The sequence below is a fragment of the Haemaphysalis longicornis genome, unplaced genomic scaffold, assembly GCF_048455015.1.
Source record: "Haemaphysalis longicornis isolate Haplotype H1 unplaced genomic scaffold, Haemaphysalis longicornis Haplotype H1 scaffold_9, whole genome shotgun sequence".
NCBI lineage: Eukaryota > Metazoa > Arthropoda > Arachnida > Ixodida > Ixodidae > Haemaphysalis > Haemaphysalis longicornis.
In genome coordinates, this window is record NW_027526460.1 from 135,318,795 (window position 1) to 135,343,875 (window position 25,081).

Sequence of the window (25,081 nt, forward strand, 5' to 3'; positions counted from 1 at the left end):
CGTATTATGAAAGTTCACTGCTGCAAGGCAGTTTCATAGATGTCGGCGAAGTTCATTAAATTTTATGTGCGGTGTGCGTGTTTATATTAAACGCGCACGTGCATCTTGGGTCAAGAAGCACCTAATGTATATGCGGGTCATTGTTCCAGTTGATGCATGAAAGAGTGCATACTTCACTGCCATGCACGAGTTATGTGGAACAAGACACGAGCAAAAAATATACAAACGCACTCTCCCCAACCGTTTACTGGGACATAAGTGGAACAGTAACCGGAACCGCCGACATCGCATGACCCCATTTCTTCGGTTCCAGATAAAAACCACGAACATAAAGAAAACAAGCTGACGGTTCCAGATAAGACCCACCTATATGCTTCGTTCCAGTTATTCTTTCGTTTGGATCCACATAAAATATATGGATCACCCTTTCTAACTGGAACTTATATGGAACCAGATTAAGAGTGTACTGTGACTGTGCATAAAAAAGGTTTCAGTCTGATACACAAAGCTAACGCAATTATTCATCAGTGGCTTTTCCTGCAGCTTCTACCGCTTAGGCACGTAAATCGCCATTCATTGCGCATATTAGCATGTACAATCATTACCCAACGCTGTAGCTATGGCTGGTAGCGCTCTTTCGCTACGTTCTCTGTAGTTTAAGGTAATATAATTAATGTCGCAATTACCGATCAGATAATATCAACTTAGTCGTCATGATCACCAGCTGGCATTTTTATATTGAATAACGCTGAAAAGTGTAACCGCAAAATGAACGCCTAATGGTTTCCGGACTAATAACGCTGAGGACGATGGGTGAGCATCTCAGCTTTGCCACCATGTACTCACAAGATGAACGTAAGGCACAAAGTAGCCGAAGAGGGCCAACGGAATGGATACCACCCACACGACGAATCGCCGGTTCTTCCATATGGACCGGTTCAGCACATCGCAGCAACCCACGGGCTCCTGCGATCGCAGAGATATCTGTGTCGCCATTTCAAAGAGGCCGGACAAGGCTGGCGCGCTATACATGAACAGAACTACAAGAAACTCCTCATTGATCCAAGTTTGAAAAAAATATGCTCTCTACAATTCCGCAATATTATTGTTTGTATCAAAGAAGAGTTCTGCATCAAAGGAAAAAGTAGAAGAGTTTGATAAAAGAAGAATTTCATTGTAAATAAAGTACGGAAAAATTATGCTCATGAAAATTCCGCAGTAATGATGTCTTCATCTGCATTAAAATTAAAAATAAATTATGCTAGAACTTTGACATCTATTTATTTTCGTAATAAGCATAACGCAAGGTAATAGGGAAGAAATATGGCAATAGCTTGACGGTCTCTGATTACCCTTGGGCAGTTTTGGCAGAACGGGAAGTGTACGTGGTGAATAATGCAATAAGAATCACAAAAATGTTAAGCAACAAAATCCATTTTGGAAGAGCGTTAAAAATTCGGAGGGTCTACACTGCCACTGGACTATTTATACTTCCTTACACTGAAGATGTGGAGTGGTAATTGACACAATGGGTTACTGACGAAGCATGGCTGTGGCGGATAAGACCTAGACTCTTAAAATAGCAAACGTTGTAAGCAGGGAAATCGCTTCTTCAACTTCATATGCGTTATTTTAACAGCTATGTTCATGTAGCACGACTACGTGACCTTCTAATGCTTACCTTATCCTCTTCTTCCCAGGCCTGCACAACGACTGGGCTCCTGAAAGTCGCGCCGCAAATAGCAACTGTCAGCATGAGCACGGACATCACCTGCGGGAAAGGGAACGCGCAACTCAGGTGTATTTACCGCTGCACTACCGAAGAAAATCCTATGTTCATTACACACCTGATTTCTTTGTTACGACTTCATACGTTTTCGTAGGTAGTAAGCTAGGAAGCACGCTCGGCACGACAAACAGGTACCGGTTCATATCTGCTAACGCGAGCTGTGAATGAACATGCGTGCATTCGTTATTGATAGAAAAAAATTGCTACAGGAAGATCCACTGCAAATTCACGTGAACATTCCTTTTTGTCGCAGAACAAAATGTCGTCAAGATGTTAGCCAAAAGTGTGACCAATGACAAAGCGTTTCTGTGACCGAATACGAATGTTTACCACCACACAAAAAGGCATCATGCAGAAATACAAACGAGAAAATTTCAAGTAACAAAAAACAAGAAGAATACTGCGACATCCAAATTTATACGTCGTAACAAAAAAACTACAGGGACTGTTCGTGTGAAATTGTGGCTTTGAGAAAGGAAAATAAAAGGCGCGCTTTAAGGGAGGCACACGGATCAGCGTTGGGCACGTCGAAATGTTTTGACGACCTTCGAAATCTTGTAAACACACGGGTGTTTTGAGCCGACATCCTCGGGTTGTGGAGCACAAAGAGCAAGCCAATCAACCGCGGAGCAGCAGTAAGGCATATGATATTGCCCCAGCGTGAGTCCGCAGCTGTGCTAGCTATGGAAGGGGTGTTGTGTGTTGCATTAGGAAGCAATATCTTTCAAGGTCAAGTCAATCTCACTCACCCTGAACGTGTTTGCCAGTCCGATGGAAGACAGCATCGCAGACAGAGGCAAGGGCAGAAGTGCCGTGAAGACGGAACTGCCCGCCGTGGCGACGCCATTCGCTAAGCCAAGCCTCCGGTTGAAGTAGTGCGCGAGAACTGCTAAAGATGGCGCGTATGCCATCGTTGAGCCAACTCCGAGAAGACCTCCATACGTGGCCCATAGGTAAGGAACCTGTGAGCGCCAAAAAACGCATGTTTACATTAGGAATTGATTTTGTCTGAAGGCCACGTTTTTACCCTTGGGGTCCTGTCTTGCAAGAACGCCCATGTACGAACGCCCATGCACTTTTGCGGAGCGTAATTTATCTAGGGCCTAAAACACTCTTGTTATTATGTGGAATGAGATTTAACTAAAGTTTTTTCGCCTCTGTTTCATGAGGGATCTTAGGGACGTGGTAACGTAGTAATTTAGAAACTTAGACTGAACTATTGTTTTCTTAAACAGTCTGCACCTGTTGAATGCGCGTCTATGATAAAACAAACCAGGAAATTTCACGCGATATTGAGGACTTCGTTGATTGTGCATCATCACGAAAACTTGAAGGTTTGACTACAACCCCAGGATGCAAATGGGATCTTGCGACAGATGATTTCCGCTGTATGCTTCAAGGAGCTCCTCTTTGAAATCAAGGTGATGTCACTTTCCTCATCTTTATATCAAGGCTTACGCGCACAGCTTGAAGGGGGCTGCGATACAGATTGACTTACGTCAGGACACAGCTTTAGGATGCAGCTGCAAAGAGAGATATTTGAGGCTTTCTGCATTATCAAGGAAAATATCGAGGAAAATGACAAATGCGTGAGCACACCGTCTCTGGCTTTGCACACAAAAGAAAAAAGCCCATCTGGAGCTGCAATCACATTAGTGTGAAAGCTGCGTCTTCTGTATCTTTTTGTAGCCTTTCTGCGCATGTATATTTGGGTTGCCTTTCCTGTCAGTAAAGCCTCAGATGATGCCTAGAGCTCGTCCCGTGTAAGTCTTAATTGATTGATTGTAGGGTTTAACGCGCCGACGCAACGCAGGCGATGAGGCGCGCCGTAGTGGAAGGCTCCGGATTAATTTTCACCACCTGGTGTAACGTGCGCCGAAATATCGAACACACGGGCGTTTTTGCTTTTCGCCTCCATCAGAAAAGCGGCCGCCGCGGCCCGGAATAGAACCCGCGACCTCGTGCTCAGCAGCGTAACGCCTTATCCACTGAGCCACCGCCAGTGTCAGTCTCTCTTCTGTCCCCGTCTATCGCGCTTTTTTTACCATGTCGAAGTCCTATCACCAACTCGCCCAAATTTCTGCATTGTATGACTTACGTCACCTGCCGATGCTTCGCATCCGTAGAAATATCGAACACATAGGTTTCTACGTGTATCACCTCGATCAGAAACACCCTATGTCGGCCATGAGGCGAAAATACCTGGGACACATAGGCCGGAAAGCAATATAAATTAAAATGGCGCGTAGGCAACTTCTGCAGAGAAAAACACTTCCCGTCAAACATACGAGGCGAAGTTTTCTAAAAGGCAACAATCAAAATATTCTCTAAAAGCAGTGGCCCTGTCAGTAAATAACGCGGAAGCTTCCAGTCAAAAAGCATAACTTTTTCTTGAACCTCACGAAAAGCGGCGTTGGTGCCTTGCGTCTTTTAAGTTCCCAAAATAACCTGTACCGTTGTTGACTTCGGATGGCGCTTTCTCGTGCTGTGTACTTTGGCACTTTAGTTTAAATTTGACGGAGGCTCCAGACGGCTGCTTCCTCACGATGCCTGTACATTGTAATCTACTCGGGAAATGGGCACGCACGCCGTATTGTTCTTGCTTGCATACATCGAGCGTTGGAACACTCACCCTGAAGGCCCACGCGCTGAGCAGGAGACCCAAGGTTCCAATGAGGCCACCGCAGACAACCGTCAGCCGGGCTCCGAATTTGTCCGCCAGGAGGCTGGCAACTGGCGAGAGGGCGAACGTGGTACCCACGCACAGGGAACCGACCAGGGCTGCGTGCACCGATTGGCGAGAAGACGACACCTATAATGCTTCTTATAGGGCGGCATAGCGCCACTGCTATTTGAAAACGAGTTTAATTATGCCCGGGTACTTTAGCTTTCAAAGGTATCTGTTTCGGCAGTATATGGTAGAAGTAACCATTTTTCCGATGACGCGGTACTTTTAAGTGCCTAAGCATTTATATGCGCACTCAACGAGGACACCCGCATGTCCGTCTACACAAGGTAATGTGTCATACTTAACCTGCATATAAAAACGCTGTGAATAAAAGACCGTAGGATCTTCATGCTTGATATCAGAGCCCCTATATTAACAGCGGGGCTATTTAAAGAAGCTATGCAGAGAAAGTGCGTTTGATTCCTTCGAAAGATTGCCCCGTTTGAATCATACCGATACCAGTTTTAACGCACACTGCGGAAGCGGCCAACACAAACTCTTGACGTGTTTGGATAGTGTTTATTTACTCCCCATCGAGGGAATGCGACTGCGCGAAGTCCTCCGCTGGCTGCACGGTTGCCTTTCGCACACTTTGAAATCCATTTTCAATATTTTCAGGCTGTATTTGCCGCTGATATTCTGCAGATATTGTATGTGTGTTCACAACAATCTATCTCCGACGTTATCTCACCTTCAAATTTTGTGTCAGTACTTCTTTTAGTTGATTGATTTCTTAGTGAATAAAGTATTGTCTGTTTCCGAACAAACGCTGGGGCACTATAAAACACCAAATCTTTAGAATAAAACAAACGTATTTTGTCTGCATGTTCTGACGACCTTCGATTGTTCGGTTTGAGTTCCCGCCGTGCGGGCTTCGCTCAAAACTCGGCGTAGCCAAGTGGAGAGGAGGAACGTGCTAGGCGAATAAGTGTGAGGGAAAGTGTCGAGGAGGCAAGTGGCGGATGAGCAGGTGTGGGGAACGCGCGCCTGAAGAAAAAAAAGGCCGTATCTGGAGTGCCGTCCGACGGCATTATAAGCACTCCACTATATCGACGTCCAGCGCGTTTTGTAACAGAAATGCCGCGCCTTGCACAACGTCGCTATTGATAACGTAAACCTTGGCAGCCTAACCTAAACATAACACCACATGACCTAACGCACACAAAGAAATCACTCGAAACACCAAAACTAACCTAAGGCATAAAAAATATAGTTCAATTAAAGATGAAAAAAAAAAAAACGACCGAGGCAAGAGCCGGTCTCGAACCAGGGCACTTGGTATCAAGAAGCTGAGACGGATCCTCTACACTACAATGGAAGACGCTTCGGCCGGTGCTAGCCTAGTCTTAAATATTCGAATGTCGTCGGACGGCACGCTAGCCATGCCTGCAGCGATCAGTTAGAGTGCCGTCGGACGGCACGCTAGACACCGTGAAAAAAAAAACCGGTTCCGTCGTCGGGATCGAACCTGGGCTCCTCGCGTTATGAAACCGGCGTCTATCCGATTGCGCTATCATCGCATTCAGGGGGCTCAGCACTTCCTTTGGGTTTGTAGCGCGGGCGTTGGCTTTGGACATTGGCTGAGTTGAAGTGGACTTTGGCTCCTGACTCTGGCAGTTAAGATTTTTGACTCTAGGAGGGAGGTTGGATTTTGGACTTTAATTTTACTCAGTGTAGATGGAGAAAGCTTCGCTTCTAGCAGCAGAGCTGTTTAAGTTCGAAAAAAAAACCAAGAAAAAGAAACTCCTCCGGCGCGAAGCGTGGTCGACCTTCGCCCAGCCAAGCCTCGGCAAGCTATAACGTCCTCACGCGCGCCGGCACCGCTGGGCCTTCGAGAACAGCCTGCCCAATGTTTACCCATCTTTCTCCTAAGAAAGGGTTTTGTTTTTGACAGCGGAGCTGTTTAGGCTTGAGTTACAGCTGTGCTGGCGTCGCTCAAAACTAGGCGCAGGAAAGTGCAGAGAAGGAAAATGCTAGACCAAGAGAGAGAGAGAGAGAGAGAGAAAAGGTAAAGGAAAGGCAGGAATTCTAACCAGGCTACGGCCTCGTATGCTATCCCACACGCGGGAAAGGGGATCAATGAGGAAAAAGAGGAAAACAGAAAAAGAAGGGGAAAGGTACAGACATAGCGTAGAGTGGTGTGCCCGCAGCGGTAGGACACTATAGACCAAAAATTTCAGTGAGTGCATAGGGGGTAGTGTTTTGTGCTACAGTCTTCTGTGCAAGTCCATTGTATTTAGAAAACACAGGAGGACTTTTGTCGCCTTGTGCGCAGCTGGCAGAGTAGGCCAGTGACCCAAGAGTTTCTCCTAAGAGAACGGGCGCCGAGAGTCTAGCTTCCGTAAAGTTGCAGGGGTTCTTTCCGGTGAGAAACGTAGAGAAAGCGTGAGGTAAAGTGGTGAGAAGTGAGGAGCCGACGAACAGGTGTGGAGAGCGCGCGTCGTGGCGCATATGTTCGGCGGGGTGGCGCACGTTGGAGATTGGCTCCTCTGAGTGATGACGTAACCTCTGACGGGCAGGTGTTCTTCTATGTGAGAGAGACGGTGGGTGCTCTGCGGCATCAGTGTCCGATCTACCAATAAGATGGGCAGACCTAAGACAAGCTAAGTTAAAGCTAGTGAAAGCCACCAGCTGTGCTGTTTCCTCAGTATTGGCATCTCAATTGCGAAGGTGGACGAATTTTTCCCCCTGTCTTCACGGCAAAGCGACGGCGTACAAATGCCAAGTCGACTTCAAAGGGCTGTGTGTATAGCTCACCCTAAGGATACATGGGGTCTTGTGCAGGTCTTGTGCAGGTGTTTATTAAGAGCCCCTTCAACCATGACGCATTCACGTCACTTTCTAGTATTGCTCTCTATAAAAATGTGTATACCGTTAAACTTGAATGTAACAAACTCCCTGCAAAGCGATGGCGTACAATTTTCAAGACGACTTTAAAGGGCTCTGTGTATAGCTCTCCCTAAGGATACATGGGGTCTTGTGCAAGTGTTTAAGAAAAGCCCCTTGAACCATGACACATTCAAGTCACTTTCTAATATTGTCCTCTATAAAAATGTGCATACAGTTAAACCTGAATGTAACAAACCTCTATGTAACAAATTCCTGGATTGAACAAAGTTCTTGAATTCCCCTTTGCCACCTCCATTAAAGCCCACGTTTTCGCGATCTCTATGCAACGAAGGTGTTGCGGTGGTTACCCTTGATGTAACGAACTCGCAAAGCTGATTAGTCATGGTTTTTTGCACTTTTACTGAAAAAACGGCCGGAGAAATAAACTAATATAGCGAATAATAGCACGGACCCAGCAGCTACGAAAACGTTTGTAACCACGTAAAAACGAAATGTATCAGGATTGTGATGATGATAAACAAAGATGCTAGCACCATCCCGTAGCTAAAGCTGCAGCCACTCCATGTTTCGCTCGTGTAGCGTGGCACCAGACAGCAAGAGTAACAACACTTTTTTTTCGCCCGAACCCGTGCTTGGCCCACCTGTCGGCGTGTAGTCGCGCGTCTGCACTACTATCGGTGGTGTCGGTTCGTCGGTGATGTGTTGTGCTGCGAGAAAACGAAAAGGTTCGTCTTTTCAAGACAAGCTCGGAATCTCCGCAATCTCCGCAGGAGAGGAAGAAGAACGTCGCCGCCCGGTACAGCATTCCACCTAGCACCATCTCAACAATTTTGAGGGCTGAAAATAGCAACACGTTCGCCAATAGGCGCTTTTTCAGCGTAAGTTTGGTTCTTGAAACGCGTTAAGACACCTAAAAGTGTCAGAACACAACAGTGATATACTTAAGTTACGTTTGTGAATACGGGCCGTGTGGTGCCAAAGTTCGTGCGAAATCAGCTGCCGCAAATTACACAGTTTTTCCCTGCGATATAAATACTTAAAGCGTGAGTCCACCTTCCCTGATGTTTAGCATATTGGTTTTGTTCATGCATCCTTCACGCGAGAATTAAGTAGAAACCTGCATCTAATAAAAACCTGCATGTAACAAAAAAGGGAAAACTTTTGTCATCTTCGTTATATCCAGCTTTGACTGTAATAGGGAAGCCGACACTTAATAGGATAGGTGTGGGACGCTTCATGTGATGCATGGGGTTATATGGATGTATTTAAAAATAAAGCCCAAGTACCTCCCTACTGTGGTATCAGACTTCTTACATGAACACTGAAAAATCTCTTCTCGACAATAAATGGGTGTGTAGTAGTGACAGCGACTAGGGAACTGCTGGGTATAAAGGTTTTTAGGGAGACGTGCGTTTTTATGCAAGTAATTATAAAATGCCACAGTGTCTTACAAATTTGGTATGGAAATGCTTATACGGCGTCTGGAAAAAAATGTTTTCCAAGGAGTGCAGGCGTTTGTGGCGGATAAACAAATTTTGAAGAGCCCGGTGTGTAGCCGAGCGGCTTCAGCATTTCTTAGGTGATTCTCAGGTGTATCTCACTTTGGATGTTTTGTGTATTTATTTTGCAATTTTTAACCCGACCTCGTAACCGCTTATAAATGTAAGCAGGTGGAGTACTTACGTTATTATTTCTCCACATATCTACAGGCTGAGTCCGGCAACACGGCGCCCTTTGAATTGATTTCGAAAGCCCCTGCCCTCCTTCGCTCAAACAAAGTAGAAGCGGCGGAAAAACGAACTCCCTCATCTTACCTCATCGATTTCTTCCCCTTCGCCACTCAGCCATACACCTCGCTTTACCAAGTTTATTACGACATGGCATAAAGAAGACAATCGTTTCACTAAGGTGAATGGGAGGGCTACAGCGCTGGAGGGGTAGAGCCACTCGGTCAGCGTTGTGTATCCTGTTTTCTTAAAATTATTTTAGCCACAACTTTTGAGTCAATGGACGCTCTGTGGGTTGGGCAGTTGTTTACGCTGTTGTTCATCGTAACAAGTACGACGCCGTTAATCGATGTTGCAGAGGCACTTGGCTCGTCCTTTTTCTGAAAATGTTGCATGGTGATAAAGCAATAGAGGCCATACGCTAACTACACGCCGGAGATACGGCCACGTAAGCCAGAACCTGCCTGATATCAGCTAGCATCTCAATACTGTCAGCCTTTGTTATTCTGTGCGGCTACCGCTCTCTCAATCGGTGCATACAGTAGCCGCTGTGCCTAGCATGCTCACTGATCCAGTGCCTTAATCGTTACGGAGTATTCGCAGCACTGGGTAGACTGACAATGGAGGAGCCAATAACGCAAGCAGGAGACGCGCTTCGAACCCTCCCGACTGCAGTGCGACACTCCTACGTTCTTGAATTATATCTTCCTGACAACGCTTTCTCTATCACTCTGCAGCCGTGACTGAGAGACTGTCCATTCGCACAGAACCACGTTGCCTGGCAACGCTGTCTTCATCCCGCGATATTTTTTTTTGCTCCGTGATTTTGATTGACAGGCTTCACACAGGACAGACACACTTTTACGAGCTTGGCACGTAGTGCTCTCGCGCTAAAACGTTGGCTAAATATTGCACCACGATGAATGATCGCTTCTTCGAACCGGCGCCAAAAATAAATTTGTATTTAGCCCGTCATTGACAGCCAAGTAAATCGTCGGGAACTGAGAGCGAAGGGAACAAATTTTTCATTACCATAGAGTCACAACGAACGATATTATTCCCTATCAAGAGCTCGTATACCACAGGCGGGACCATTAGGACAATTTCATCATGGGATTCACCGTAATCATAATGCGGGACAAAAAATCGGCTGGAATGAATACGCTTGTTCATTTAACTTGTTTTATTTACCAATATCTATGGCTGTACACGCAGATTGGGTAGATGGGAAGGAGGAGAGGAAGGGAGGCGAAGAGGAGAATAGCGAGGACCCCCGGACACTTTCAACCGGCACAAATTCGCCGCCTCTTCCTCCCTTTCCACGGGCGCAGATAAACAGCACTTCACCAGCAATATTGAACACCTGCACTAATGGAATGTATTCTTTAAAATGCGCAGAAAAGGTTTGTCAAAGATACATTAAAGGAGTACTGACACGAAATTTTTATGTTACGTTTTTTTCGCTGCTATGCGTGCCTACCAGCCCACTAATCATAGAATGACAGATTAGACGGTCGAGCGCAGCGTAAACATTCATTTACGGCGTCGTTTATTCGTGCCAGTTTCGGTTTCGACTGAAAAACGCCGAGCGGCCGCCATGACAGCATGTATAACATGACGTCACCATTCTTGCCGTATCGCTGCCTCTCTGGAAGCGCGCGCGAGCGAGCGCACGCGCGCGCCCAGACCGGCCGAGGTTTTCGCCGTCCCCACAGGCCCGGGCAGCATGACGTCAGTCCCAAAACCATGACGTGTACACACGCCCGAGCAGCGCGCGCCAACCACAGCCAGCGCGTCGGCTTCGTGACGGGAGCCCCGACGTCGGCAGTTTGGGGCACGTAGCAGATGATGTCACGTCGGCCCGCTCTGGGCTTTCTCGTGCGGGCGGAAATTAAAATGGATTTTAAATATGTTTCGCTGAACGGTTGCTGCTGAAACTTGCTGGGAGATATCTCCTGATAAAAAGGAAGCGTTTTACATAGTTATTTCAGCTTTGAAATTTCGTGTCAGTACTCCTTTAAACCTCAATAACTCTGCGTTTAACCGTACCATATTTTCCGCAGCTCTTTCAGGCTTTCTTCGACTACAAACGATGTTTAATTCTTAAAGATCAATTGCAATTGTTACAACTGGCATTCCTTTCTCCCGTTTACTTTCCGTTCCTCCCAGCGTGCAAAGATAAACTTTATTATTCCAGACTGGGATTACAAGGCAAACCAAGTTGAGAAGGACATTGCTGAAATTTGACTGCAGCCTAATTCCTGAACGGGAAACTAAGTCTTGTGCTTGTCTGTCTCCTCAGTAAACACGTTATTTTGATGAAACTTCGGTAACGCAGATCGAATAATTTTAAATAGTGGAGGATCACATCGAGCTTAGGGGAACACGAGGTTCCCAGCAGGAAAGCAATTGATTGATTTATTGTTGGGTATAACGCGCGGACGCAACGCAGCGATGAGGCTGTAATGGAGGGCTCCGGATTAACTTTGACCACCTGGGGATCTTTAACGTGCGCCGAAATCTCGTACACATGGGCGTTTTTGCTTTTCGCCTCCATCCTAAAAGCGGCCGCCGCGGCCAGCGAATCGAACCCACGCCTCGTGCTCAGCAGCGCAACGCAAGGAAGCAATTAAGTGCCACTGCGGAAAATTTTGTCTAAAAGTAGCAAAAGTAGGTTGCTCGTTCGCATTTGTAGAAAGCAACTGGGACGATACTTCGTTGTCGTTACAAGTAATGAAATATAAATAAGGTGCTACGAACAAGTCTTGTTCAGTAATCCATACAGTATATGCCGAAATAAAATAGTGCATTTATCGCGAAACTGTTCCAATACATCGGCGAAGGTTGCTTGACATTTTTTTTTACATTTTTCTGTTACCAAAAATACGCAATGTGCACTAAATACACCTGCACACGCTGAATACGCATTTTTTGGTACACCGAATCCACGGGAATGATGCCCGTTCTGTCGCAGGAAATATATTGAGACTGGGGCACAAATAGAAATTTTGAAGCTGGTGTATTGCAAGTAGGAGCATAGAGGCACACTATTAGAGCTATTGTACAAGTATTTACCCTTCCCGTCCGGCTCTAAAAATGAAGGAAGTACAATTTGAATAAACACACATCTGCCGGCACACTACTCATCTATATAAAGATTTTGGTCAGCTTACACTGGATGTGATTGTTTATGTACGAATTGGGTGTTACACCCTTGTGATGGTGTAAAGAAACCTGCAAGAAAATTTAGGACATGTAGACGCGTGTCTCCATCTCCACCACCAAAGTTTTGGAGCCTGTTTAATACAACTAAACCACTCCCCCAGTGCGCTCTTCGCTGAATCGAATGCAACATTGTTCGGCGCGACTATATTTGGAGAAGAGGCCACCGCGAGACCCTCGCCTAAACCGGGCGCTTGTCGCTTGTAACGCTCTACTCACAAGCGTGAAAAGACGCCTGGTCCTTGTCTGGTGCGAGGTCGTGTATCGTGGGGTACAGCACGCCGAAGCAGTTGATGATGCCGAACACGGAACCGTGCACCCAGAACGAGGCGAGGCACACGAGCCAGGCGATAGCCCCGTCCTTGCGGACTTCAACCACCTCGCCGGCTCCTCGGTCCGCCAACGGCCCCGGCTCTTTCCCGCCTTGAAGGGGCGTCATCGCTCACTCTCGCCTGCCAGCTAGCGTCGCTGACAAATTGAGATCTGTAACACAAGACAGCCATAAATCAGGTAAACCAACAAAGCGTCAGGTATCGTTTAGAGGACTCCGGAGTTATCCTTCTTCAGTCCATATTTTTTACACGCTGCTGCACTAAGCACAACCCTGTATATCTGGCAAGGCACACTTTCTGGAAGCGCACATCCCTATTTCAAATTAGCGTGACTGGGTCATTATCTCGACGTTAATTGTCGACAGCTACTGCAGCATCACTGCTCCCACCAAATAGATGCGGTTTTGTACTATCCCTTTGTTGCTTCTCATAGAGTTACATAGCAGAGATTTGCTTGTAGTATTGTACCAAACATGCCATTCATCCAGCAGAGGACACTTTCTGCGTCCATCGGTGCATATTTTAATGCAGATGTTAAAAATAACATCCATTAAGGCAATGTACAACTGTTCCTGGCTGTCCAGCTCGAACCTCTCGACCCAGCGCATGCTGATAGAGAGGGCGCGTGCAGCCCGCAAGGACCAGGGCATCCCGGACTAGCGGACGCCCCCCACCGGTGCTCTCACTATCCTGCACCATCATCATCATCATCATCATCATCACCAGCCTATCTACGCCCATTGCAGGGCAAAGGCCTCTCCCATTATTCTCCAATTACCTCGGTCCTGTGCCAACTGTGACCAATTTATCCCCGCAAACTTCTTGATCTCATCTACCCATCTAACTTTCTGCCGCCCCCTGCAACGCTTGCCTTCTCCAGGGATCCACTCTGTTACCCTTAATGGCCAGCGGTTATCTTGCCTTCGCATTACATGCCCTGCCCACGTCCATTTCTTCTTCTTAATTTCTACTAATACGTCTTTAACACCAGTTTGCTCCCTGACCCACTCCGCTCTCTTCTTTTCCCTTAATGTTACACCTATAATTTTCCGCTCCATTGCCCGCTGAGTCGTTCTTAATTTAAGTTGAACCCTCTTAGTGAGCCTCCAAGTTTCTGCCCCGTAGGTGAGTACCGGTAAGATGCAGCTGTCATACACTTTCTTCTTCTGCGAAAATGGTAGTCTGCTATTCATTATCTGAGAATGTCTGCCATATGCACCCCACCCCATTCTGATCCTTCTAATTATCTCTGCGTCATGGTTGGGATCTGGGGTCACAACTTGGCCTAAGTAGACATGTTCGCTTACCACTTTCACTGCCTCGCCACCTTTCTCAAACCGCTGTGCTGTCCCGAGGTTATTGATCATTACTTTAGTTTTCTGCATATTGCCACGGATGGTAATGAGTTTGAACTTTGACGCCATGCCCTGGGCAGGCATTCACCAACCACTCTTGTTTCTCCACATACCCAACTTGGGGGATAGCCGCTGATAACTTGTGGTGACGACGACGACGAAGGAAGGGACCCGGAGAAGAGAGAAGGAAGAGTAGCTCGAGAGTGCGGCAAAGGCTAGAGGTTCGCAGCTCGCTTGTGGGCACAAGTTCGCCTGAGTAAATAAACGATTGCGCTAGTAGTTTTGTTTATACCGTGACAGAAGTGGTGGAGGTGCTGGGTACATGATACCGGGTTCATCAAGGGCCTCGAGTAAGCTCCAGGACACCCCGATCACGCCTGTTCACGAGAGGACCAGCCGCCGCCTACTTGGTCTGCCGGTGGAGTACGGGCTGCTCCCAGATCGCAGAGCCAGGATGACGGGACGGGACAACAGCGCACCGGTTCACCTGAGACTCCCATGACAGTTGGGTACGTGGTCCAGCAGCAACGGGTACCGAAGTCCTTTTATGGCGAACCTTTCGAAGATGCGGAGGACTGGCTCGACCAGTTTGAGCGTGTCGCCAGATTCAACGGCTGGAATGAGCAGCGTAAGCTTCGCAATGCCTACTATGCTCTGGAAGAATCCGCGCGGACCTGGTTTGAGAACAACGAAGCTGCAATGACCTCCTGGGAGGCTTTTCGCCAGCGGCTACTCGCTACCTATGTGAGCATGGACCACAAAGAAAAGGCTGAGATTGCGCTGCAGGCGAGGAACCAACGTCCGAATGAGAGCGTTGCCATGTACGTCGAAGACATGGTCAGCTTATTTCGGCGCGCAGATCCATCCATGCCCGAAGACAAGAAGTTGCGGCATTTGATGCGCGGCGTAAAGCAAGAGATCTTCGCCGGACTGATGAGGGGTCCTCCAAAAAAATTTCCCCGCATTTCCCCGAGGGGAAGAATGTGAAAGTGCGAATGCAGGAGTTGAATTTGCGCGGTTCGGCAATGTTCACGAAAGAGAGACCACACACACACACACAACTACAAAGAAAGAAAGATGCATTTATTCACAGACACCTATTTGTGTTGTCGTACTTGATTGCTAGAGCGGATCTCAGCTTTGAAATTTCGTGTCAGTACTCCTTTAAGCGGGTGCATTAGCCCTTCTCACGCCCGATTCCTGGCCAATCCCCCACGTGGGTATGTGACATGTCAGCGGCCAGGCAGCGCACGCCCATCTCCCCCCGTTGCCAAGGAAGACGAGGAGATTCCTGGCAAATCCCCCACGTGGGTATGTGCCATGTCAGCGGCTAGGCAGCGCGCGCCCATCTCCCCCCGTTGCCAAGGAAGACGAGGAGCGCGCGCACCCGCAGCTGTTGCTATGTGGACGGACGGCGGTCAACGGAATTCAGGGTCGCTTATAAAGTGCATTCGCACTTAAAACAGTCCCCGGATTTGTTGAAGAGGCCACCGCGATAGAGAGGGTGCTTCAACAACGGGCAGGGCAGTATAGCCGCCGGGAAGCTGCCGTCTCTGGTACGAACGTTGTGACAGCGCTGGAAGGCAACGTCGACCGCCTTTGTGAACTGCAGGCAGTGCTGCATGGTGAGGTGCCCCGTCCCACTGTGTCAGTTACTGAGCTCGTTACGGACGAAATCAGGAGGACTGTGCGGGTTCTCGAACCAGCTGACGAGTGTGCACGGCCAGCGCTGCCCAGATGTACGTATGCAGAGACCCTACGTCAGTCCCACTGCTGTCCTCCGCCTATTATCGCCACTGTTGAACCGCAACCAACCGCCGTAAACTTCATGCCGCGTCCCGCCGCACCACGTCCCGCCGTGCTGTACTGAGAAGAGAGAAACTCCCGGAAAAGTGATATCTGGCGCACCCCTGACCGCACACCCCTTTGCTTCCACTGCGGGAGGCTGGTCATGTGTATCGCGCTTGCCCATACCGCCAGGCCGGTTTGCGTGGATTCGCACTCAATGCGCCGCGTCCACGAAACGGAGAACGGCCGCCTGAGATAGCAAGATACCTCGCCGAACATCACGACATGTTCCCCCACCGACGCTCTGAGTCCCGTTCACCGACCCCGAACCGACGCCGCTCCTTCAGTCTTCGCTTCGCGCCAAACTCCGCCAACCGCCTATCGCGCAGCCCGTCAGTGACCCCTGGAGGTGGGGACGCTGATGACGAATCGCTCGAAGATCCTCCATTGCGACGACGACGACGAGAGCGACCGGATACCAACGACGAGACGCCCAGTGACAACAAAATCTGCAGCACCCAACCGGCTTCCTGCGACCTACTTGTACGAATCGACGACTTTCCGACGACTGCGTTGGCCGACACGGGTGCAGATTACTCCGTTATTAGCAAGGCTCTAGCCATTTCACTTAAGAAAGTTATCACCCCCTGGACAGGCCTACAAATTCGCAGAGCTGGGGGTCATCTACTTACACCTGCCGGTATATGCACTGCGCGGGTCGAGATCCGCGGCTTCACGTACATCGGCACCTTCGTAGTACTTCCCGATTGTTCGAGGGATTTGATACTTGGCATGGACTTTCTCAACTCGTATGGGGCCGTTATTGACTTACCGAAGTCCACAATCACCTTCTCCACAAAGAAAGCTATAGCCGGAAGCATCACCGACCGACATGACACGGCCCTTCGCATTGTCGACGACAACGTAACGCTTCCCACCCGCACAAGCGTACTTGTCGACGTTAGAAGTGACGCATTTGCCGACTATGAAGGTATAGCCGAACGAAATATCCCGTTGCTACTGGACAAGGGTATCTGTATCGCAAGAGGGTTTGTACACCTTCAGAATGGGTGCACACCCGTCTTGCTTACCAACTTCACCAATGAGCGTCGCCACCTCCCGAAAGGTACCACCGTTGCATTCATCGAGGAAGTCGCCGAAGTGACCAATTTAACCACATTGGGGACAAATTCGGATGAGTCGCCGACAGCTGACATGCACATACCCGTGGAAATCGACCAGAAACTCTCGACCACAGAGACGGATGCTTTAATACGCCTTGTGCGCGAATTATCCGATTGCTTTGCCACGACATCTAAAGTGCGCCGTTCGCCGGTCGCGAAGAACCGAATAATTACGGACGAGTCCGCCAGGCCTGTGCGGCAGCCCCCGTACAGAGTGTCGCCTAAGGAGCGGGAGGCAATCAAGAAGCAAGTAAAAGAGATGCTGCCAGATGATGTTATCCAACCGTCGAGAAGCGAATGGGCCTCACCTGTCGTGCTAGTAAGGAAAAAAGACAACACCCTCCGTTTCTGCGTTGATTACGGCAGATTGAACAGTGTTACAAAGCGAGACGTCTATCCCCTGCCCAGCATTGATGACACATTAGACCGCCTGCGTGATGCTAAATTCTTTTCTTCATTGGACCTGAAATCTGGCTATTTGCAAATCGAAGTCGACGAGCGAGATCGCGAGAAGACGGTGTTCGTGACACTGGACGGCCTGTACGAATTCAAGGTCCTTCCCTTCGGCCTATGCTTTGCGCCGGCTACGTTCCAGCGCATGATGGACACTGTTCTGGCTGGCCTAAAATGGCAGACGTGCCTCGTGTATTTGGATGACGTGGTTGTGTTTTCTAGCACGTTCGCAGAGCATTTGTGCCGCCTGAGAAGTGTCCTGGAAGCCATTCGTGCAGCGCAGTTACCTATCAAGCCGGAGAAATGTCACCTTGGTTTTCAAGAGCTTAAATTTCTGGGCCATGTTGTGAGCGCTAATGGCGTTCGATCAGACCCCGAAAAAACGACTGATGTAGCCTCGTTTCCTCGACCGAGTGATAAGAAGGCTGTCAGACGCTTCTTGGGACTTTGCGCATACTACAGACGCTTTGTGGAAGGCTTTTCTCACAAAGCGGAGCCCCTCACGCAACTTATGAAAGATAGCGTAGCCTTCGAATGGAGTGAAGAACAGCAGAATGCGTTTGGCACCCTCCGTGAGCGCTTGCAAACTGCACCCGTGCTGGCTCACTTCGACGACGCTTCGGACACCGAAATTCGTACTGACGCCAGCAACGTTGGCATCGGTGCCATCCTCGTACAGTGGCAGAACGGTGTAGAGAAAGTGATAGCATACGCTAGCCGCGCTCTTTCCAAAGCGGAAAGTAACTATTCCGCGACAGAGAAAGAATGCCTAGCAGTAGTGTGGGCTATCAGCAAGTTCCGCCCGTACTTGTACGGTAGGCCGTTCCGTGCTGTTAGCGACCACCATTCCCTCTGCTGGCTTGCAAATCTCAAAGACCCGTCCGGACGGCTTGCTCGGTGGAGCTTACGGCTACAAGAATACGACATCGCGGCCGTATACAAATCGGGTAGGAAACACTGTGACGCTGACTGCTTGTCCCGAGCACCGCTTCCGGCCGGATCGTCCGACGCCGACGAGGAATATCCGTTCGTCGGAGTCGTTCATACTGCGGATATGGCAGCACATCAATTGGCCGACGCAGAATTGCGACCACTCATTGAATACCTTCGCGGAAACGTTACCACGGCTCCACGCGCCTTTCTTCGGGGACTAAATTCTTAATTCTTACTGCCTACTTGACGACGTACTGTACAAAAGGAATCACGACCATAGCAAGGAGAAGTTTCTCCTCGTCATTCCGTCAGCATTACGAACTGAAATTTTACAGGCCTGCCATGATGAACCAACCGCTGGGCACCTAGGAGTCAGCCGCACGTTTGCAAGAATCCATCAGAAATACTACTGGCCCAAACTACTAACATCAGTGCAGCAGTATGTGAGGACCTGCCGTGACTGCCAGTGACGCAAGGCACCAACCGTCAAACCCGCCGGACTACTACATCCGCTGGATCCGCCGGACGCACCATTTCGCCAAATTGGGATGGACCTACTTGGCCCATTTCCGAGGTCGTCATCGGGGAACAAGTGGATTATTGTTGCTACGGATTATTTGACGCGGTACGCTGAGACGGCAGCGCTTCCACGTGCAACTGCTGCAGAGGTGGCCAAATGTTTTCTCTACAACATCGTTCTCCGACATGGCGCGCCTGCTGTTATTATAACAGACCGCGGCACAGCATTCACCGCAGTCTTAGTGCAGGACGTCCTCCGGTTGACGCACAGCGCTCATCGGAAAAGTACCGCATACCATCCCCAAACAAACGGCTTGACGGAGCGACTAAACCGAACATTGGCAGATATGCTGTCTAAGTACATTGACCTTCACCACAAGGCCTGGGACGAAATTCTTCATTACGCCACCTTCGCTTACAATACGGCTGTGCAGGAAACTACTCGCTTCACTCCGTTTGAACTTCTGTACGGTCGCGAGGTCACTACGACGCTAGACGCAATGCTGCCTGTTGACAATGGTGCAATAACGAACGACAATATCGAAAACCTGACGCAGAGAGCTGAAGAGGCTCGCCAGCTGGCCCGCTTCCGAATCCGCACACAGCAAGAAATTGATACCCGGCGGTACAATACCGGACGTCGCGATGTGGAGTACCGACCCGGCGATCTCGTATGGGTATGCAAACCCGTTCGCCGTCGCGGCCTTTCAGAGAAGCTACCGCGGCGTTACTTCGGTCCTTATAAGGTTCTGTCGCGTCTATCGGACGTTACCTACGTCGTGGTTCCAGAAGGAAACGCGTTTTCCTCTCCAAGGCGACAACCTTGCCCAGACGTTGTACATGTCGTATGCCTGAAACCGTATCACGCCCGATGACAAGGCGATGACTGTTCGTGCGCGTTTGCGTCTCCGCCGCATGCTGAAGTTGTAACCAAGTGGTTATGATTATCCTCTTGTTTTGAACGAGTGGCATCGGGTCGATGCCATCCAGGAGGGGGGCAATGCCACGGCTGGTAATGAGTTTGAACTTTGACACCATGCCCTGGGCAGGCATTCACCAACCGCTCTTGTTTCTCCACATACCCAACTTGGGGGATAGCCGCTGATAACTTGTGGAGACGACGACGACGAAGAAAGGGACCCGGAGAAGAAAAAAAGGAAGAGGAGCTCGAGAGTTCGGCAAAGGCTAGAGGTTCGCAGCTCGCTTGTGGGCACAAGTTCGCCTGAGTAAATAAACGATTCCGCTAGTAGTTTTGTTTAATTTTCAGGCCCACGGTTCTACTCTGTTCGCCCAGTGCGGAAAGCATGCTTTGCAATTCGTCCCCCGAGTTACTTAGCAAGGCAACGTCATCAGCAAATATGAGGTTACTGAGGTATTCTCCATTAACCCTTACTCCCACCTGTTCCCAATGCAATGTTGTGAATACTTCTTGTAAACATGCTGTGAATAACATTGGAGAGATTGTGTCTCCTTGTCTGACACCCTTCCTTATAGATATTGTTACGAGGGAAACGGAAGAAACGAAACTTGCAGAGAAGACGACGAAAACGAACTGACCGGCCGCGAGTGGTAAAGAGGAGGAAGACGTTGGTGCTGCGCGCTACTCGCTCTGTGCTCACCGCTCCCCGCCTGCGGATTCCCTGCGCACTGGCCGCCCCATCTTTAATAAAGCCCATCTCATTCCCTACGACCGTGTCAATTGGTGGAGGTGCGGGGTATCGACACCCCCTGGAAACAACCGACGACTCTTGACGGAGCAGGCGGATTCCTGGGCTACCCTCCAGACAGACCGGCATGCCGAACACCCGAGCTACTGACGCCGCTGCACCATCAAGGGTGAGCACAGAGCGAGTAGCGCGCAGCACCAACGTCTTCCTCCTCTTTACCACTCGCGGCCGGTCAGTTCGTTTTCGTCGTCTTCTCTGCAAGTTTCGTTTCTTCCGTTTCCCTCGTAACATTTCAACTCGTAACATTTCTGTTCAACGTCATGCCTTTTGGGCTTTGCAATGCGCCTGCGACGTTTGAAAGGTTTATGGACACCATTTTGCGCGGCCTTAAATGGGAGATATGTATGTGCTATTTGGACGACATCATAATCTATGGCACGACGTTTAGCGAGCATAACCAACGCCTTGGAATTGTTCTCGACAGGATTCAAAAAGCAGGGTTGGTTTTGAATTCAAAGAAGTGTCATTTCGCAGAACGTGAAGCAATCGTGCTCGGGTTTCTCGTCGACAAGGACGGTATTCGGCCCGACCCGCAAAAGATCTCAGCAGTTCGAGGCTTCGTCACACCACGTTCGTTAAAAGACCTCAGAAGTTTTTTGGGCCTTTGTTCCTATTTTCGACGTTTTATTAAGGATTTCGCCCAACTTTCTCACCCCCTGAATTGCCTGCTACAGAAAGACACCCCTTTTGTGTGGACGCCAGAATGTGAAGCCGCCTTTCAGCAACTAAAGTTTTTACTTACTTCGAGCCCAGTTCTTCGCCACTTCAACCCAGCTGCTCCTACCGAACTTCACACCGACGCCAGTGGAGTCGGCGTTGGTGCTGTACTCGTCCAGCTCAATAGCGGTGCGCAGCACGTCATCGCTTATGCCAGCCGAACGTTAACGAAAGCCGAACGTAACTACACCGTTACTGAACTTGAGTGTCTCGCTGTGATCTTCGCCGTTCAAAAGTTTCGTCCATACCTGTATGGGCGTCACTTCTCCATCATCACGGACCACCACTCACTATGCTGGCTCGTTGGCCTGCGGGACCCATCTGGTCGGCTCGCTCGCTGGGCATTGCGCTTACAAGAGTACGATTTCTCTGTGTCGTACAAGAGCGGACGCCGACACACTGACGCAGACTGCTTGTCACGCCTTCCTGTCCCGGCGCCTCCGTGTGACGACGATCACTTTGATGACTGTCTGGCATCTCTGTCGACTGCAATTCCCACCGCCTCCAACTTGAAGGAAGAACAACTGAAGGATAGTTCTTTAAAAACCATGTTTGATGCAGCGCAGCGAGCACAGCCATCGTGCCCGTTTGTCGTGCGCGACGGCTTGTTGTTCAAGAGGAACTATTCGGTGGATGGCGCCCGCTTCCTTTTGGTTGTTCCAGCTAGCCTTCGCGCCGCCATTTTGCATGCTACGCACGACAACCCCACAGCTGGTCACCTTGGCTTTGTGCGCACGCTACATCGGCTCAAACAGAATTTTTACTGGCCAGGAATGCGGCGACTTGCGAAGCAATACGTTGCCGGCTGCCTGCAATGCCAGCGTCATAAACGCCCTGGGAGCCCTTCGCCGGGACCTCTGCACCCCGTGACTCCACCTACGTCACCATTTGAACAAGTCGGAATAGATCTTCTTGGACCTCTACCGAAGTCTTCGACAGGTCACCGGTGGATTATCGTGTGCGTCGATTACTTGACACGATACGTCGAGACGGCCTCTCTCGTTGCAGCTACAGCTGAGGACGTCTCAGCCTTCCTTCTGCATTCTGTTATCCTTCGTCATGGCGCTCCGCGCGTTATCATCAGTGACCGCGGGCGACAGTTTACGGCAGACGTTTTAGAAGAACTATTGAGACTTTGTGGCTCTGTCTCTCGCCATAGCACCGCATACCATCCGCAAACTAATGGTCTGACGGAGCGCACAAACCGCACGCTGACCAATATGCTATCAATGTATGTTGCGTCCGACCAGAAGAATTGGGACACTGTGCTGCCATTCGTTACGTACGCCTACAATACCGCCAAACACGAAATTACTGGCTATGCTCCATTTTTCCTACTCTATGTCCGTGCTCCACGTACATTTCTCGACAGTATCTTGCCCTTCTCACCACATCACCACCTTTCACTTGCCCAAACTTTGTGCCGTGCTGAAGAGGCGCGCCGGCTCTCCCGTATTCGTACTCTGAGCTCGCAAGCTCGTACCAAGGCTCGCTACGATGACCGACATCCTCCCGTCGCTTTCACTCCGGGCGAACAAGTTTGGTTATGGACTCCGGTGCGCAAGAAAGGACTGCACCAAAAATTCCTCTCCACTTACTCCGGACCGTTCGTGGTGCTCTCCCGCTTCAACGATGTCAACTATGTCGTCGCCAAAGTCACGTCTAATGGTCGCCGCTCGAGCAGGACACAGGTCGTGCATGTAGCTCGCCTGAAACGCTGTCACTCTCGCACCCCTTAACTCGCTCGGCGAGCTTCGTCTGCCCCGGGGGAAAATGTTACGAGGGAAACGGAAGAAACGAAACTTGCAGAGAAGACGACGAAAACGAACTGACCGGCCGCGAGTGGTAAAGAGGAGGAAGACGTTGGTGCTGCGCGCTACTCGCTCTGTGCTCACCGCTCCCCGCCTGCGGATTCCCTGCGCACTGGCCGCCCCATCTTTAATAAAGCCCATCTCATTCCCTACGACCGTGTCAATATTTTACTGCTCTCCCTATGGAGGATGATGGTAGCTGTAGACCCATAGTAGATATCCTCTAGTATTCTTACGTAATGCTTGAATGACTGCTAGGGTTTCGACCGAGTCAAATGCTTTGTCATAATCTATGAAGGCTATATATAGGGGTTCACTATACTCAGCGCACTTCTCTATCACCTGATTGATCGTGTGAATACGGCCCATTGTTGAATAACCTTTACGGAACCCTGCTTGTTCTTTAGGTTGACTGAAATCTAAGGTTGCAGAGATTTGGTTAGCGATTACCTTGGTAAATACCTTGTAGACGACTGACAGTAAGCTGATCGGCCTGTAATTTTTCAAGTCCTTAATGTCGCCTTTCTTATCTATTAGGATGATGTTCGTGTTCTTCCAAGATTCCGGTACCATTGCGGTCATTAGGCATTGCGTATACAGGTTTGCCAGTTTTTCAAGTACAATTTCTCCGCCATCCTTCAAGAGGTCTGCTGTTATCTGATCCTCACCAGGTGCTTTGCCCCCTTTCATTTCTTTCAAAGCCTTCCTTACTTCTTCGGTCGTTACTGGTGGGATGTCTATCTCCTCTGAACTACTGTCTCGTTCGGCATTATCCTGGATGTTCCGGCTACTGTACAGTAGCCATTAAGCTCGATTAGCCATTAGCCATCAGTAGCCATTAGCCATCCTGCACCATTAAGCTCGAAATTAAAGGTGTTTATTCTCTCTCTCTCTCTCTCTCTCTCGAAGCGGTAATCGTACTAACACGTGACGATTATCGTGGTGATTTTGTCTGAGTATCAGTGAAGTTTTCTGTAAACGTACTTAGAAGGTATATTTCCTCTTATAACTTATGCAGGAACATTGGTAATTGATATTGCCTAACGCATTCTGCCACCTGCAAGAATATTTTCTGTAAGTTAAATGCGAAAAGACCTCGTTTTTATTTATAGGACAGCCTTGGTACGCGTAGAATTACGGGGTGCGAGGCACCAACGCTGTGCCGTAGTGGGGGGCTACAGATAAAGCGTCACAACGTGGTGATCTTTAACGTACGCCGAAATATCGACACACGGGCTTTACCGCTTTTCTTCTCCATCTGAAAGGCCGCCAGCGCAGTGGGGGTCGAACCCACGTCCTTATGTTCAGGAGACTCAACTGACGTAAGCACCTCCTCTGAGTAGCGAATACGAAAGCAAAATCTGACTGAACGGCACTCAGGGTCGACTTGAAATCAGCAAGGCACTCTGCTCGAGGCAAATCTCGACGCGCCGAAATGACATAGGTTTAAGTAAAGGCGCTTGCCGGATTTCAACGTGGCTCTGCGAATGCTCGCACGGTGATTTTCTTGGTGTTTCATTCCATAGCCCGCATTGTGAAGCGCAGCGCAGCTTTGTGTTTGTTTCTGGCGCACGCGCTATGGAACGTGTCGTTGTCAATGATAGTTCGAGCCGCAGCAGAGGCCAGTCGCCGACGTCGGATTTTTTATTCACTGGACCACGAATTGTTTTCGCATTGATGCAGCGCGCCTCACGCTTGGAACATGTGCGCAAAATGGCCACGGCGACAACGCACACCTGACGCGCCTTGCAGACGCAACATTTTGTGCTGGTGAAACACCACTCAAAGCGCCGCTTCCTTGGGAAGCGTCCACGTAGGATGCGTCATTGTTTCCAAACAGTGCATAAGAGTGCGGAGGCTATCCTTGCAGCTGGTTATGCACACTGTTGGTCTTTGTAACTACCCTTGTCATTTGGAGTAACGTTTCTGCTAATGGTTTCTCGAAG

At 49.3% G+C, this 25,081-nt stretch overlaps 1 protein-coding gene across 1 annotated transcript in view; it reads right to left on the reverse strand.

Annotated features, from left to right (window-relative positions):
• LOC144153999 (monocarboxylate transporter 10-like) overlaps positions 1-25,081 on the reverse strand; it is a 70,996-nt gene that overhangs the window by 38,725 nt on the left and 7,190 nt on the right. The window contains exons 2-6 of the mRNA XM_077685802.1: positions 12,536-12,799; positions 4,422-4,570; positions 2,539-2,751; positions 1,682-1,771; positions 847-966 (exon numbers count right to left, since the gene is read on the reverse strand). Of these exons, the coding sequence (XP_077541928.1) occupies positions 847-966; positions 1,682-1,771; positions 2,539-2,751; positions 4,422-4,570; positions 12,536-12,755 (792 nt within the window). The 5' untranslated portion in view covers positions 12,756-12,799. The remainder of the gene's footprint in view (positions 1-846; positions 967-1,681; positions 1,772-2,538; positions 2,752-4,421; positions 4,571-12,535; positions 12,800-25,081) is intronic.